This window comes from Chelon labrosus, assembly GCF_963514085.1.
Source record: "Chelon labrosus genome assembly, chromosome: 6".
NCBI classification, from domain to species: Eukaryota; Metazoa; Chordata; class Actinopteri; order Mugiliformes; family Mugilidae; genus Chelon; species Chelon labrosus.
Window position 1 is genome coordinate 744,939 of NC_140342.1, and position 17,708 is coordinate 762,646.

The following is a 17,708-nucleotide window of genomic DNA, read 5'->3' on the forward strand; positions in this document are numbered from 1 at the left end:
TCTTTTTTCATATATAAGGCGCACCGGACTATAAGGCGCATTAAGAGAGCCGAAGTCCCGCCCCCTCTACTTCCGGGTTATGGGACCTATCTTTTGAAAAAATATGAACGGCAGTCTATGGAGAGATCATAATTATTTTCTGGTCCCGATCGACTTGTGCCTTGGATTATACATATGTTGTTTTTCAGAATAAAAAATGATTTTACATGTCAAAAATGTCACAGTTTGTCGCCAGATAGTTAAGTAAAACGCTATGGAAAATACGTAATTAAACGAACTACAAGTCCCGCATGCTGGCGCGTACAGAACCGACCACAACTCCCTTCGTGTAACTACAGCTCTCGACATGACCCGATTTATAATGATTTTCACCTCGTTTGATGCTTCTGCCTTCGTCCTGCATTGCTGAGCATTGCTCCGTGATTCTCCTGACTACGGTAGCCGTACTGCTGCAAGCGGTGCGGCTTTGAGCGCCGTGAGCGCCGTGTACGACACAAAATCGCTTCGAGGTCAGTAAGCACAACCAGAATGAATTCATATATAAGGCGCTCCGGATTATAAGGTGCACTGTCGTTTTTTGAGAAAATTAAAGGCTTTTAAGTGCGCCTTATAGTGCGGAAAATACGGTATATTTAAATTGACCCTGCACCTGAGATTCCCCTCTCTGCGAGATCAGAAAATGAAAACATAAGAATGAGTATGACTGGGGAAAAAATAAGTACTTCACAGAAAGCGAATCGGAGATGCTACTCACTGGAGTCAAGGTACGCAAAAATGTCCTCCACACGCCACAGTGTTGGTTAATTGCATTTGCACATGACAAATGATCTGTACATTGATGGAATGAAAAAGTTTCCTGTTGGCATATACAAATTCATCATATTATGGCGCTTTTATAGCAATGGCGCTTTTATAGCAATTGTTTACCTGTAATTTGCTAATGCTATGGTTCGTCCACAACCTCAGTATTGGAAAAATATTCAGCCATGTTGCAAAAAACTAGCAGTAGCAAATTACAGGTAAACGAGCCGACCGTCGTGGTAGTGAGCGACGCTCAGGGACGACATCATCCAGGTCAGAAGACATGTAGGTCAATCTACAGACCCTGGATGATGATAATAGCTAACCCCGGACACAACGGGGAATAGCACTAGCGTATGATAACAAAATATCGGTGAAATGAACGAGTTTTGCGGCAGATAATGCGTTATTTAGAGGCTGCGTTTCGAGATCTAATTATCTCCCGAAGGAATACTAATTACACAAAAGTTATATGGGTGAGTAAACAACCGTATTTTATGCCAGAAATAAGGTCCAGGTCGTAAAAAACAGTAGTTCCCCTTTAAGCAAGGTTAAGCTTCCTCATTCAGGCCACTTACGACACCCTCCCCAGTCCCAGCAACCTATGTCGGCTGTACCGCTCTGAGGAAAACTGCCAACTCTGCAATGGCCCAAACCAGAGCCTGCAGCACATCCTGTCCAGCTGCAAGACAGCTCTGGCACAAGGTCATTACAGGTGGCGTCATGACCAGGTCCTGTGGAAGCTGGCAGAAGTCCTCGAGACACGCAGGCTGGAAGCAACCAAAGACCGTCCGTAAACATCACGGACGCTGATCCATTTTGTTGGGCAAGGAACATCGACCAGACATCATCCTGTGGTCCCCCTCAGTACAATCAGTGATCATGGCAGAGCTCACTATCCCTTGGGAGGGAGGAATGGAGGCAGCTTATGAAAGGAAGAAGCACAAATACACGGAGCTGGCAGCTGAGTCAACCATCCCACCAGCAAGAGGCGGGATGGTTGACTGTCATCTGTCCTGTGGAGGTTGGCTGCAGGTTGGCTCCATCCAGCGCCTCCTGAGGAATGTGGGAGAGGCCGGGCCAAAGCTAAAGAAGGCATCCAAGGATTTGGCAGAAGAGGCAGAGAAAGCAAACTTCTGGCTGTGACTGAGAAGGAAGGACATGCTGTGAGGAAAGCAAGGATCTTCGGGGTAGCTGCAGGGGGCGGTAGGGACACGGCCCTACTGTTGCTCCACTACCGTGAGACGACTGGATTAATGGAGCGAAACATCAATGAAGGGTGATTCCCAGCTGAAGACCCTGCAGAAATCCTACTGGCACCCAAGACAAAGCAAAACAAAGTTGGGGCTGGCTTGACTGTGTTCTCCGAAATGGAGGTTGGCTTGTGTGCTGGTGTGTATGCAAGGTTTTAAGGGAGGCGGCTTTGGGGAGGGAAGGGAAGGAGAGATGCTTTCGGGAGCAATAGGAAAAACAAGACAAGCACAACACTGTTTGAAACCTAATATATTTCCAATTTGTTATGAGGCAATGGCGGATTGAAGTCGTTTTGTCTGTCAGTGCCCCTCTACACTGTGGTTGAGCTTCCTTGGTGCGCGTGCAAGCTTGGCAGGTATTAGGCAGTTTGTGAAGCACATATGGCTGAAGGAGTCAGTCAAATCAAGTCAACCATTTGGTGGACCATCGTCTCCTGCTACTGGTCTGCGTGTGGGGCAAGTGTGCAGTCTGTGCAGAATTTGGACTACAAGTGGAAAAACTTCGCTGAACATGGGTGTTGTGAATATACAGTTAAACTAGATGTTTGCATACACTGTGTTAAAAGACAAACATTTTTTTTCTTAGAAATTTTGATTACTTTCTTCAAAGTCAGAAGTTTACATACACAAAGATTACTATGTCCTTAAACAATGAAGGAAAGCCCTGATGATGATGTCACAGCTTTGGAAGCTTCTGATAGGTTAACAGACAACGTTTGAGTTAATTGAAGGCACACCTGTGGATGTATTTTAAGGCTACACACACTGCTTCCTTGTTTGACATCATGGGAAAATCAAAAGATATCAGCGAATTGTGGTGCTCCACAAGACTGATTCATCCTTGGGTACAATTTCCAGATGCTTGAAGGTGCCACGTTCATCTGTTCAAACAATTATACGCAAGTATAGATACTATGGAAATGTCCAGCCATCATACCGCTCAGGAAGGAGACGTGTTCTATGTCCCAGAGATGAACGTGTTTTGGTCTGAAACGTGTCAATCAACCCCAGAACAAAAGCTAAAGACCTTGTCAAGATGATGGCTGAAGCTGGTAACAGAGTGTCATTATCCACAGTGACGAGTCGTGTACCGACATGGGCTGAAAGGCCACTCAGCAAGGAAGAAGCCATTACTCCAAAAGCAAAATAAAAAAGCCAGATTACAGTTTGCAAATACACACAGGGACAAAGACCTTAATTTTTGGAGACATGTCCTGTGATCTGAAGAAACTAAAGCGGAACTATTTGGCCATAATGACCATCGTTACATTTGGAGGAAAAGGGGGAAGCTTGTAAGCCTGAAAACACCATCCCACTGTGAAGTATGGGGGTGGTAGCATCATGTTGTGGGGCTGTTTTGTCGCAGGAGGAACTGGTGCACTTCATAAAATAGACGACATCATGAGGAAAGAACATTATGTGGAAATATTGAAGCGACATATCAAGACATCAGCCAGGAAGTTAAAGCTTGGGCGCAAATGGGTCTTCCAAATGGACAATGACCCTAAGCATACTGCCAAAGTAGTTACAAAGTGGCTTAAGGACAACAAAATCAATGTTTTGGAATGGCCATCACAAAGCCCCGATTAAAATCCCATAGAAAATTTGTGGGCAGATCTGAAAAGGCGTGTGCGAACGAGGTGGCCTACAACCCTGACTCAGTTACACAAGTTCTGCCAGGAGGAAAGGACCAGAATTCCAGCAGACTATTGTGAGAAGCTTGTGGAAGGATACCCAAAGAGTTTGACCCAGGTCATACAGTTTAAAGGCAATGCTACCAAATACTAAGGAAATGTATGTAAACTTCTGACTTTGAAGAAAGTAATAAAACATTCTCTAAGAAATTCTCTCTCTCATTGTTGTGGCATTTAGCAAATAGAAATAATTTTGGTAATCCTAATTGACCTAAAACAGGAGAGGTTTAGTCTGATTTAACTTCAGACAGTGAGGAAAAAATGTTTATGTGTCTTTTAACACAGTATGTAAACATCTGGTTTCAACTGTATAGTCTACTACATGTAGCTACTAAAATTCTTGCTAAAATAATGGCCATTATAAAAATTCATGAGAATCAGACAAGATTTATTTAAAAAATAGACAAATAACATTTACAAAAATGTACATGTAATGTGAGTTGATGGTTAAGAATGCTAAATGGGGTTTGAAAGGTATTTAATATACACTGAATCCACCAAGTTCTGTAGACAACAAAAAAGCTTTTTCTACCAGGCCATAATTGACTCAGCAGAAGACTGAATTTTGACTGAATTATTAGTTAGTAGTGCTAAACCATTGAGTTAGCAGGAGTGGAATGGACTTACCAAGGTTCTTTGTTGTGTTTGAATCCCAGTTTACTCCAGGCTCCCTCGGGTGTCAGATGTGCGCACTCCTCCACATCCAGCTCATGGCTGCAGACAAACACACAATCTACTTCAACTACTAGTAGAGGTGGTCTGTCCATGAACCAGAGTGTTAGTGGTTCGAGCCCAGTTACATAGACGACATGCCAAAGTGTCTTTGTGCAAGACACTGAATCCCAGTGACTCCCAGTGCTTGGCTGGTGTGTGAATGTGTATGTAGAGCACTTTGAGTCCCACTCTCGAACTTTAACTTATCTTATAACATATCTTTGAGAGAACGTGAGGAAGGTCAGCTCACATTCTCAGATGTTTATTATTTCACAATAGGGAATTCTACAAAAAGCAGAGTAAAAGCCTACAACAAAACAAATGCAAATAAATAAAAATAAGGACAATCTGAACTTCTTAGAGCTGTGCAAAGAACCACCCTTGGGATACTGACATTAAGAGTGCTGGTTAGGGTTGGGCAGTGTGACGGTATTATACCGTGTGATGGTATAAAAGTGTCTACCAGTAGAGATTTTGCAATACCGTTTATACCGGAGAAAGAGCAGATGTCTGCGGCATCTCTCTGAGTCACTGTAATTACACCGCCTCGACACACGGGGCACTGCAGGCATTGCAGCAGACTGCTTGGCGTGGTTGCATGAGCACGACGAAGAAGAAACAGCTTCACCTGAGTGATAACAATCATGGCGGAGGCGGAGAGTGAACGTCATGAGGAAACAGAGGCAGCCCGACCCACCCATGACAAAGAGGAGGAGGAACTCGTTCCGAAAAGGGGCGCTACGTCTGTTGTGTGGAACTTTTTCAGATTTAGAAAATCCGACAACGAACAAAAAGTGATACTGTGCAAAGAGTGTCGCGCGACTGTTGCTGCTGGAGGTGGAAACACCAGTAACCTCTTCCACCACTTAAAGTTAAAACGTGCGAAGCAGTATTATGAAAGCTAAAATATATTTTCTTTAAAATAATGTTATGGTGCTGTGAGCAAATAAAAATAAAAGAGGAAAATGATCAAATGCGTCAGTATGGTTATTTTAAGCCATTAAAGGTGCAGTAGGCAAGTCTTATAAAACTAACTTTCTGTCATATTTGCTGAAACTGACCCTATGTTCAAGTATAATTGCATGAAGCAGGTCATTTTAAAAAAAATTCGGCTCCTCTGGCCCCTCCTAGAGCCTGTAGCGCGATTTGCAAGACATCCAACGCTCCACATTCAGATGCACCAATCAAGTCCAGGGGTGTATCTAACAGAGTGTCAATCACTGCTCATGGACACGCATTTTTGGTGCTTTAGCGGAAAGTGGGGAGGGACTGAGAAGTTGTCGATGTTCAAATTTTTTGGCTAAGTCCTGGATCTTCGCAATCCTGCCTACTGCACCTTTAATTGAATTTACAGGGGGAAAAAAAACATACCGCGATATATACCGTTACCGTGATATGAAATTACTCATACCGTGATATAAGATTTTGCTAATACCGCCCAACCCTAGTGCTGGTTATGACTAATTTTCAGAAACTTGTATTTGATCAAAAAAAGGGAAATTATGAGATTATGGTCTGTAAAGTGGTTTCTGAATAAAGAAGTCACAAAAATTCTTTAGATTTGTAAAACATACAGTGCAAACTCACCTGCGTTTCAATTTAGCATGTCCTCCTGATGGGGGTTTATCATCATCTTCTCTATCTGAAATCTTATTCCTTGAACCATGGTGCCTGTCAGGGTTGCCAGCAGCCTGTTGGGAATCTGATTCAAAACATAAAGTATGTTTTACAAAACTCATTCACTTAATTAACATATTTTCACAAGCGACATTCTAGAATGTTACATCATGTAATATAATATTATGTGTGAGATGCTCAATGATTATAGTACTGATCAATTATGTAGTTATATTGATGAGACAAACAATCTCCCTATTTCTCATCAGTCTGGTATGGTGGCAAGACACAAGAACATACACCAATCAGGCATAATATTATGACCACCGATACTAGAAGTCAATAAAAATTACCATCTTGTGACAATATAATGTTCTGCTTGGAACTTTTTAGACCTGGCATTCGTATGGATGCTACTTAGACATGTAATACCCACTTAGACAGACGAGACACCCCCATCCCATAGCAATGACACTCCTTGATGGCAGCAGCCATCCACAGCAGAATGCAGCCTGAGCCAGGCACACACACAAAAACAGTTTAGGAACAACTAAAAAACACGAAAAACAGCACCAGGTGTTGACCTGGCCTCCAAATTTACTAGATCCCAAACTGATCTGTATCTTAGGGATGCACAGGAACAAGCCTGGTTCATAGAGGCCCCTCCCCTCAACCCATAGGACCCAAAGGCTGGCACTAACAACATTCTTTTGCCAAACACCACAGGACACTCTCAGAAAGCTCATGTCCATTCTCTGATGAGTCACAACTATTGTGGAGGCACAAGGAGACCTACACAATATTAAGCAGGTGGTTTTAATGTTATGGATGATCAGTGTAGTTGGCTAAAACATCTGGATCTAGAGTAGTTTTTTAAGTAAAGGTTAAATTGCTGCAATCTTAAAAGGCTGAGGCACATATCCTATTAATAAAGATACATTTATTTGGTTTAATATGGAGGTGTTCATTAATTTAAAAACCTCCTTGAGCAATTTAGTTGGGATGGTATCTAGAAGACAAGTTTAAGGTTTAGATGGTGTAATTAATGAAGTGAGCTCAAAAATATTGATTGGAGAGAAGCACTGATGAGGCCCTACATAAGTTTCTAATGCTACTATACTTGCATTTTTGACAGCTGTTGGACAGATTTCTTGAATTTTCTTGTCTAATTTTTTAGTAAAGAAGCTCATGAAGCTCGTGAAGTCATTACTTCTGAGGGCTAAAGAAACAGATGGCTCAACAGAGCTGTGACTCTGAGCTGTGACTGTTCTTGTTTTCTTCCATTAGAGGGCTTTTTTTTTTTTTTTTTTTTATAAATTGTTCCAGGCTATGTGAGCTTCTTCAGAATTAGTTTAATGCCAAATTCTTTCCAGTATTCAGACTGCCTGCTTTGAATTGTGCAATTGTGAATTATACCAGGGAGCTAGTCTCCTCCAATTCATGACCTTCTTTTTTCAGAGGGGAGTTAAGAGTTGTACTAAGTGATGCTGCAGTGCTTTCAGCAAAATAATCTGTTTGTGTTGGAGTTAAAATTTGGTTGCTGTCGTCCACAACGGTGTACCCCGCCTCTCGCTGGAGCTGGGATAGGCTCCAGCCCCATCACGACCCTCAAAAGGACAAGCAGTTACAGAAGCTGAATGAATGAATGAATGAATGATCAGAAAAACATCTACTGTAACAAAATATCTTTCCAATTGCTGTGCAATCCATTATTGTAACTTCAAATGTTATGAGTAAATTTTTATTGATAGAGTAGTGGGTGTATTAAGTATCATCAGAAGTGGAAGTCTGTGACGTGATAGTTGTATGACGTTTTGATATTGATCTCGATTCCTAGCTGAATCCAGTACAGTATCTTGTTCCACAACTGGGTGGGCACAAAGCAGAGCTTGGACTGAGAATTCCTGTCTGCAGTGACACTACAACTTTACTCAACGCTGTAAGTGTTCGAGTTGTTTTTTTAAGTTCTTGTACACTGTCTTTTTTTTCTCAGTAACAGAAGAATGTGTCCAACTTCTACATCCTTGTAAATATTTTAACCGTAATATTTTAAATATGAAACAACAACATGTGTTGTCATGTCTACAGCATCATACATCAGGTAGCAATATCAGCTCACTATTGATAGTGAAACATGTTATTACCTGCTTTTTCAGCTGTACTTGGCTGTGAGGAAGCAGCAGGTCTCTTGTCTGTCTCTCTGTGATCATTCCCACCACTGGATGGCTCATCAGAGTCACATAGCTCTCCATCTGACTGCTCTTTGGTGTCAGCTAAGCTCACACAAATTTTGTCTGTCTGTGAGCCAGTTAGACAGTTCCCATCTGCCTCTAATGTGCAGGTCTGTCCAAACCTATCATTCAAAACCTCAACTTCTCTCTGTTGGCTCTTAGCTCCAGTTTGTCCCTCCCACAGTTCTTCTGACTGTGTCTGTATGTCTCTGTGTATCACCCGCTCTCCTTCTTCTCCCGTGGTCCCACATTCAGAGTGCTCAGTGGTCCAGCCCTGTGCTGTCCAGTATGAGTACTGCTCCCAGTAGTAGTAGTAGGTCTCTGTAGCATGTTTGTTCCATGCAGCCTTTGTATCGGGGTTGTCCCAAGGCGGAGTCGCCGTTCCTGGATCTTCTGGAGATCTCATCTCAGTCTCAAGATGTTTCTCCAGCCACTGGTTCCATAGAAGAGCTTCTCCCTGTTGAGCTTCAGGAATAAGGAAGAACAAATATGCAGGAAATTCATTTAATTTGAGCTGTTGACTTATTTGTATACACTTATTTAATCCAATGTGTCAAAATTGTTTTTGCGCTCTTCAGAAAGTTCTACATTTTTCCATAAATATAACTTCACACAGGTCCTGAAAGTAGACAAAAAAAAAAAAAAAACCCAATCAAACATTCATTCATCATTCATTCATCTTCTGTAACCACTTGTCCTGTGAAGGGTTTTGAGGGGGCTAGAGACAAGAGGCGGGGTACACCCTGGGTAGGTCGCCAGTTTATCAAGGCTATAACAGAGAGACGGACAACCATTCACACTCACATGCATACCTACGGCCAATTTAGAACCAGCAATGAACATAATGAGCATGTCTTAAGACAGTGGGAGGAAGCCAAGAGAGAGATCCAATCGAACAAGTAAAAACAAAAATATTTTACTAGTGTATTATACTTATTTATTCAGGAAAATATATTGCATATATGCAAGTTGCAAAAACATTAGGATTAGAAGTTAATTTCGAAGTCCATTCGTTCAGAAATGTTTCCAATTACTGTACTCAAACTCAGGTGTCACTCAGTGCCCGTTTTGTTATAAAAAATAAAATAAATCAGGTATGTATCACAGTTTTATTATTTATCATTCATCACTCCATAGAGGTCATAAAGGAACCCAGGGTAACTTCTAAGCTACTAAAGGCCTCTCTAACATTGGATAATGTTAATGAGTCCACCATCAGGAGAATACTGAGAAAGAACAGTGGCAATGACGAAGACACTGCTCTCCGAAAAGAATATTTCTGCAGTTTGATCAACATTATGTGGACAAGACAGAAGACTATTGGGAAAATGTTTGTGGACAGAGGAGAACAAAGTAGAATAGTTTGGTTTAAATGAGAAGCGTCATATCTGGAGCTGAAAAAATACAGCATTCCAACATCAGAATCTCATCCTGTCCATGAAACATAGGGGTAGTAATTGTTTGGGCTTATTTTGCTTGTCATCAATTCAGTTCAATTCAATTTTATTTTTATAGCGTCAATAACAATACAAATCTTCTCAGGACACTTTACATCATTAATGGACTAATGGATTCTGTATTATAACAGCAAATTCTAAAAGAAAATGTCAGAACATCTGTGCAAGAACTGAATAAGAGAAAATTAGAGAAAGAGAAATTGGGCCATTCAACAAGAGAACAACACTAAGCACAGCACAAGTTGTTCTACAAAACAATAATTTAAAAAAAGAGCAAAAAAAAGTTTGGGATGGCCATGCCAAAGTTCAAACCTACATGCAACAGAAATGTTGTCAAATGACCTGAAGGCATTTGTTCCTGTGAGGAAACCCACCAACATCTAAGAACTGATGTAGTGATCAGTGATAGTGTCTGATCAGCGGTTACCAAAAATGTTTAGTGGCCGTCATTGCTGCGCAAGGGGGTCACATCAGACACCGAAAACAACCTTTTGCAACTCACAGCTATACAATACTGGCTTATTTTCCTGAATAAATAAAAACACATAATAATATATATACATTTTTGTTTCGTCTGTTTGATTGGGTTTTTCTACTGCTATTTCACAAGTTCAAAAAAATAGTTTCTTAAACTGATTTTTCTTTCTTTGTGAATAACAGATGAGTATTATTTTTAAAAGATACTTTAAAAGAACTTCCTATTCACCATTATTTGTATTTTTCTACCTAAATGTTAATGTGACACCTTTGATTCAGACTAGCAGAAAGTGTGACAGAAATGTTAATGGTCTGACATCACAAGATCATCTTTAAATTAAGGTGACTTAATTGTTTATGTTGGAGCTATTTGTTAGTCTTTTGTAATCTTGTTTAAATTTTACTTATTCGTTTTCCTTTGTTTAGGTTCATGTTCAGACTTAAAGTAGGTTCATAAATACATTAGCATTTCTGTTTATTTTGATTACTTGTTAGTGCTTTTATTTTGAATGTCTCAGGTAACTGGGGCACACCAGGTGGGTTTATAAATAGAGGAAGAAAGGGACAGGTGAGCTAGGCACTGGAAAGAGTTATAGTTTTTTTTTTTTTTTAACCAGGGTGAGAGGCAGCAGAAGCCATTGATGTTTGTTTGCTCTTTGCCAATGGAAATAAACCACACCAAATGTAATTTTTTCGCCTGAACAATGGACTTTTTCCTCAATCCCTGCATAATTTAAATCCCAGAGTGCCTCAGTGGCCATTTGATTTGAATTTAGTTTAGTATTTCTTCATTATCTTCTTCATTAGTTTGAGATAAATAGTCACTACAGTTTATTCAGACATGACATGAAAATTGTCCCATCCTTAATGCAATGAAGTGCATGACTGGAAGAAGACAAGATGCAACTCTGCCTTTGAGGTTGCTGCTTATCAGATATTCTAATTTTCATCACGCACAGACTTGATCTTAAATTGTTGGTACATGTACATTTACCAGCAATAATTTCATGTCATATATTGTCACAGTTGCACAAGGTGGAATATTGCACAGGTTAGTGAAAAGATTGTTCAGTGTTGTTCACTCATTATTGCAACAGCCTGTGGATATGTGTTGCTTTTCAGTCTGTTTGTTTTTCCTGTACCGCCTCCTTGAGGACAACAGTTAGAACAGGTGATGTGCTGGGTGGGATGGGTCCTTCAGGATGCTGCGGACTTTTCTGTTACAGGTAGCACCTGTACAGCTCTTCTTCTGTGTTGTGTTGATGACCCTCTGCAGCACTGTCTTTTCCTGAGCAGTGCAGCTGGCAAACCACACTGGGATTCAGTGTGCCAGCACACTTTCAACAGATCATCTGTAGCAGGACCCTTGGCATTGTTTTTCATGACCCTCAAGAAATTAAGTCACTGCCTTGCCTTCTCAATCAACGCAGTGGTGTTTTTTGTCCAGGTTAGGTCATCATCCAGGTGGAGACACAGAAACTTGAATTTGGAGATCATCTCTACACAGTCCCTGTTGATGTATACAGGCTGTGGGTCAGATATGTTTCTCCAGAAGTCCACTATACTTGACTATACTCTCTGTGGGGAGTCACTGAGGAAGTCCTTAATCCAGAGGCAGGTCGAGTGTGGGAGGAGGCGGTTATTTAATTTTGTTACCATGTCTGTTAGAGATGTTAGCCTTAACCCCTTGACACCTGAATTGATTTAAAATTATATTTAAAAAATGTGTTTTTGCTTTCAAGCTGATGGTAAATTAAGTTGAGATTGTTAATGTATCTATATAGGGCCCTATGATTTCCACGATCACGGAATCGCGGAATTGACCGATAAAAACGGAATCTACTTTTTAACACGGAATTTCGCGCAATTTGACATAATTTGACTGCAATGTTGTTTTCATGTGGATAAGGAACGTATGTCTGGGGAAAACTGCACAGAGGGAAGCAAATCTGGGTGGCACAACAAGCCCCTTCCAAAGACTGAGCCCCTCCCCCTTCAAAACATTGTAAGCATTCATGAGAACAACGAAACGTCACAGGCTGAGTCCCAGAACGTCCATGTCCTCTTTTAGGTGAAGGAAGTAGGCACTTTGCTACTACTGTTGACGGAACAGCAGGCTACTTCCATGAGCAGGCACCATGCCTAAAAGCTGCTGTGTTGGTTTTTGCAATTCTAACAACAAAAAAAGATACTGATTTGCGATTTAGCAAGCTGCCACAAAAAGAAAGGGAAGGGGAAAGAAGGGGATTGTGGCTCCAGGCAATCAGAAGAGTGAATCCCGTTGGGAAGCTGTGGGACCCGGCGTCTAAATTTGTTTATGTCTGCGGCAAACACTTCGTTACAGGTTAGTAGCTAAAGTCATTCAGTCATGCTAGCTAAAGTCAGTTGATGTCCGATGTTAAAGACGTCTAATCTAATAATGAAGGAATGAATGAAACTTGCGAACTACTAGGAGCTGTGATTACATATTATAGTTCAGCTCCGAGTGGTGGGCTTAATTAGCCTGCAACACCTATCATGGTTGCACTCTGCATGTTAAATGCACTATAACTCAATTAGGTAGTTCCATATGTCCCCGTAGTCCACCTCTGGCCGCTCCTTTGGGTTGTTCGCCCAGAGACCAGATTCCAGCGTGAAGGGACATCTGACATTGCCTATTAATTTAAGTTTTTCTAAATATCGACATCGGTCAGCACTTGGGAGAGAGTTTGTATAACTGGTCTGTTGGCTGGCCATAGCATTAGATCTGTATAAATATCTATATATAAAACTTGGGTAACGTTCAAAAATTTAATGCACCGAATTTCTCATAGACCACCATTCAACTATTTCCGGGTAGGTTTCACCTAAAAATGCCCGGATGTGTCAAGAGAGCGGAAAGTACCCGGATTGTTGTTCTCATGTATGGCGAAGCAGCTGCCTGTGGCTCTGTCTTCGTCGGCGGAAAAACTGCGAAACTCGACGCTAACCCCCCAGTACAGAGCCGAGCAGTTCCCGAACGACTTCTATGTTTTAGGCAGAGGTTGCGCTAGACTTTTTCGTTGTCTGTCATTTTGACTGACAGGGTCATAAAAATCCCGTCATAATCTATTTTTACCCGTCACTTTAATTTAAAAAAAAAAAAATGATAATAATGACATATTCAATAGCATTTAATTTTCATTCATTTTTAATTAATATAGCGGTGGAAAAAAAAGATTCGGAACCGGCTCATACAACCAGCCATCAAAGACGACTCATGAATCTAGAGTCTATTTAACTGGCTCAGTTGAGTCCTACCATGTTTGATTGATATATAATCAATAAACTGCACCATTCAAACATCTTTTATCTCACTCGGCAGAGAAACAAAACGTACTACCCGACTTGACCACTAGCAAACTAAGGCACTCAGACACTCACTCACTTACGCACAATACGCAGAAAAACGAAACTTAACCGACTCATAACCGCTGCTCGTGGATCCCTGCTTAACCAAGAGCCAATATGCTCACTCGCCACCAAAGTGGTCTGGGGTGTGAATTGCAATCTGTCATTCTGACAGAAGTTTAAAATGTTGGGTTGTTGTTTTATAACAAGTCAAAGTTTTATTATTTAAAACTTTGCTGCTTGTTTTTGATGCACTTTAATTTTGCCATATTGAGGAAACGTGTTGTCTGTCACCTCAATAAAGTTAATTTCTATTTGTGTACAAAAACACACTGTTTTTGATAGTAAAATAAGAGTAAAAGGTACAAAAAAATGGGATTTGCAAAAACTATAATGAAAAAAACAGAACTACCAAAAATTAAAATGGAAAAAACGGAATTCCCAAAAATTTAAATGGAAAAAACGGAATTTGGGAAAAAATAAAACAGAATTTGGGAAAAAATAAAACGGATTTTATAGGGCCCTATCTATAGTACATAGTATAGACATAATTTTAGGTATGATGCAAATTAGCAACAACAGGCATGAATGGTAAAAATGGTAAAACACTTATTGAAATTACAAAATCTATATGTACAAATGTGGGGCAGTGGCCTGTGCCTATGGACAGATTGAATATTTTAGTAGAGACCCTGTGAGCTGGTCTGCACAGTCCTTCAGCACCCCACGATGCTCCCCCTCCGTGAAGATGTGGTCGGTGTATGTGATGTGGTGTCTTTTGTTCGAAGGGGGCGAAAAAGAACAGCACAGCATCACCATCCACACCATTGGGACTGGGTTTGTTGTTTATGATGTTTTGGACTCCCAGTCACACCTGTCTTGATTTGCTGCAGTGGAGGAGGTCCTCAATTTTATACTCCTACAATCATTCCTTAATTCAGTAATTTTAACTGTTTAACTATTTGTATGATATCATCATTTATTAGTACAGATAATGCTGATCTCAGGTGGATTGTTTTGATAGTCCACGAGCACTCTGGTGGATGACGCACTCAGGCCATCTGAATCATACAAAATAATGCAGTCAGCTTAATTAACTTCTTTTTGAACAAAAGACATTTGTAAGATGTTTTCATTTGTTAAGATCTTGCAAGATGATCCTTGGTTTTGAGGTCTGGTGCTGTGGTAGGTCATGGTCAAGTGGAATATAAGACTGAACCCCAGGCAAAGTTAGAATGGTGGCTCAGTGTGCTCATTAATACTATTAATTAAGATGTCTGAAATGTGCATCTAGTTCATGAACATTCATCAACATACTCAAGCAGGTAAGCAAAATGTGGCTGTCAGCTCATGTTTCATGCATCCCATGTCCCACATATTTTCATCTAACAAAGGCAAGAGAAAAAAGAAAAACTGATGCACAAGACCCATTGCCATTAAAGTGTTTCTAAGTTTGTTGTAATTGAAAATCAGAAAATGTACTAATTTGTACAATAAAACTGTGTACAGTGTCTGTACTTAATCAATCTTGATGTGTTGCTTCTTACCCCAGTAGGTTTCCCAGCCAGCGTCTTGGATCCCTTCAGCTATATCTGCTAGTTGGTTACATATTTTCTTCTCCTCAGCTAAGGGCAAAAGTCACATGATAGTGTCAAATGACATCACAATGCTGAATACACAATAATACCATTAATATCTATATTTATATCTCTCTATATCTCCATTGTTAACTGTATCTACATCTCAATTTCTTTCTATCCATCTGTATTTATAATAACCATTACATTAAAACACTAAGTGTATAGTAAACATAGATACCATAGATGTATATTTCTTTTAAAAAGTTAAAAGAAGTGTGGGGATTTGTTATGCTTTTGATACTATGGCAGGATGGTGCAAAGCAGGTCAGCTAACCTTTTTTGTAAAATGGTCAAAACCAATTGAATACAATTTATGTAGCGCTGAGACCAATCATAACGATCTTAAGATGCATTACAAAAAGCAGAGGTTGAAACCCCCAGAGCAAGCACTAAGGAAACTGTTGCAAGGAAAATTCCCTTTTAACAGGAAGAAAGCTTAAGAGCCCAGCTCATATGGTTGAGTGATGTGCTTGAGGATGGTTGGGCAGAAAGACAGAAAAAAAGGGAGGAGAATAAAATGGAGGAGGGGAAAAGAAGAGAGAACCAGAAGCAAGCAGATAAATTCATACATGCATCTATGTAAAGCATACTAACAAACTAGAGAGTGAGAGAGAGAGAGCGTGTGTGAGAGAGGGAGAGAAAGAGAGAGTAAATGATATGCAATAACGAAGCTAAAATTGTAGTAATATCCAGCCAGTGCCGTTGCTGCACCATTTCGCATCAACGAAAGTGGAGTTATTTGGAAATCCAAACAATAAGAAGTTGATAATAATATAAATATAAATATTTGTAATCAATAACATAGGTGTGCTAAACTACCTTTGTTGTCAGCCAGTAAATCTTTCTCACATTCCTCTTCCTCCTCAGAAGGTTCTTCCCAGTACATGGAAGCATTTGTGTTTGACTTCCTCCCCTGTCACATGAACAAGCAGCAAGAAGTACTCTATATTATTTAGTTTTGCTCATTATTTCATGAAGGTAATTGAACTAGCAATACAAATATATGGTGCTTAAGATGTTACCCACAGAAGGTCTAACGTACCGCTCTCTTCTGCTCAGAGGAGCTGACAAAAGCCAGTGGAAGACCCATGCTGACCATCAGCTGAGCCTCTTCATCCAACACCACAGTGTCAAACTTTTCTTTATCTTCCTCCTCGCCAATATCTGCTTCTGTACGTTGCAGGAAAACGTATTTCAAGGGAATTCAATCACAGCATTAAATAACATAATATGGTATGACGTACCTTGGAGTTTAAGGTCTGCCACTTCTGATGAGAGAAGTCGATTATCTGAGCAATACAGCTCTCGATCCCTGCACATAAAGAGAGCTGATGGAGACCAAGAATTTTTTTATTTACTCTTACTTCAATGCTAGGATGGAAGTTCAAACATACAGCAGCTGGAAAAGTGTAGAACTTTATGATCAGCTTTATATACAATACATATCTTATGACCATGTCTGAAGTTAGGAAATCATGGGAAAGGGGTATACCATGTATTCTACCACAACATTCCCAAAATGATCAGTTTTACAATATTCCTGTTCAGTGGCTAAAACCGATCCATACAACGTGTAGACCTAAAATGTTTATAATTTGCAAGAAATAGTTCAGTGAGGCTTCAATAATATCTAGTTCGCAAGATTAACTCTGATTGCTTGAGGAAAACAAATTAAAACAAATAAATATATAACAAATTGTTCTAGGGGAAAGACGGTTGCTCACTCTACATAGGCTCTGGAGCAGCGGCAGTGAATTCTCTCCTCCGCTTCAGGTGAGTGTCTCCTGCTGAAGATTATATCCGCCATCACTATCACTCTGCCGCTGTCAAGCATCACGGTCGTCAGCTTGCTAGTTCTGAAGACCACAGAAAGATTTAAAACGCACTTCCAAACACGAACTGCTTCTCAAAATCAGAGCGGGCTCAATCAATATCAGAGTGCACCCATTTCCGGTGTTGCGCTCATATCTTTACGGAATAAAAGTTGTAATTCTTCAACTGGATCGATTACTTGACCCGTTTTACTAAAACAGCTTTAGTATTACCCCAATACCCCATATAAAACAACAGTTTTGTAAGTAAAAATGATTGCCATCTTTCCCACGACTGTTCAGTCTCGCTAAAGGAAGTAGAAGGTGTCCGTCCGACGGTATATACAGTCCGTGTGCGTCTGTGTGTTAATGGTCCGACTTTAGTGTTGTGTCGTTCGCGAATGATTCGTTCCAGTGAACGAATCTTTTGAGTGAACATACTGAATGGAATCTCTTCATGAACTGATTCGTTCCTTTCTCAGTAACGTTTAGCTCAGCCGCGAGTGTATCGGCTGGGAGCGGAACTGCCGCGTTCTGGTTCTGTGACTCACTCGTGAATCTTCGGCGAACGACGCAGCCAGCGTGCGGGGCGGGGGGAGGGAACACGCGTAGAGAGAGAGAGTTGCGACACTCTTTGATGTCGC

General features: G+C 40.6%; 1 protein-coding gene across 2 annotated transcripts in view; it reads right to left on the bottom strand.

The window, feature by feature from the left end:
* Positions 1–17,414, bottom strand: part of tgs1 (trimethylguanosine synthase 1) — a 31,837-nt gene extending 14,423 nt beyond the window's left edge. For both annotated transcript variants that reach the window (XM_084546218.1, XM_084546217.1), the window contains exons 1-8: positions 16,978–17,414; positions 16,498–16,565; positions 16,296–16,423; positions 16,073–16,166; positions 15,161–15,238; positions 8,224–8,775; positions 6,050–6,164; positions 4,376–4,462 (exon numbers count right to left, since the gene is read on the bottom strand). In XM_084546218.1, coding sequence (XP_084402344.1) covers positions 4,376–4,462; positions 6,050–6,164; positions 8,224–8,775; positions 15,161–15,238; positions 16,073–16,166; positions 16,296–16,423; positions 16,498–16,565; positions 16,978–17,087 — 1,232 coding nt within the window. In that variant the 5' untranslated portion in view covers positions 17,088–17,414. The remainder of the gene's footprint in view (positions 1–4,375; positions 4,463–6,049; positions 6,165–8,223; positions 8,776–15,160; positions 15,239–16,072; positions 16,167–16,295; positions 16,424–16,497; positions 16,566–16,977) is intronic.
* Between the last annotated feature and the right edge of the window lie 294 nt (positions 17,415–17,708).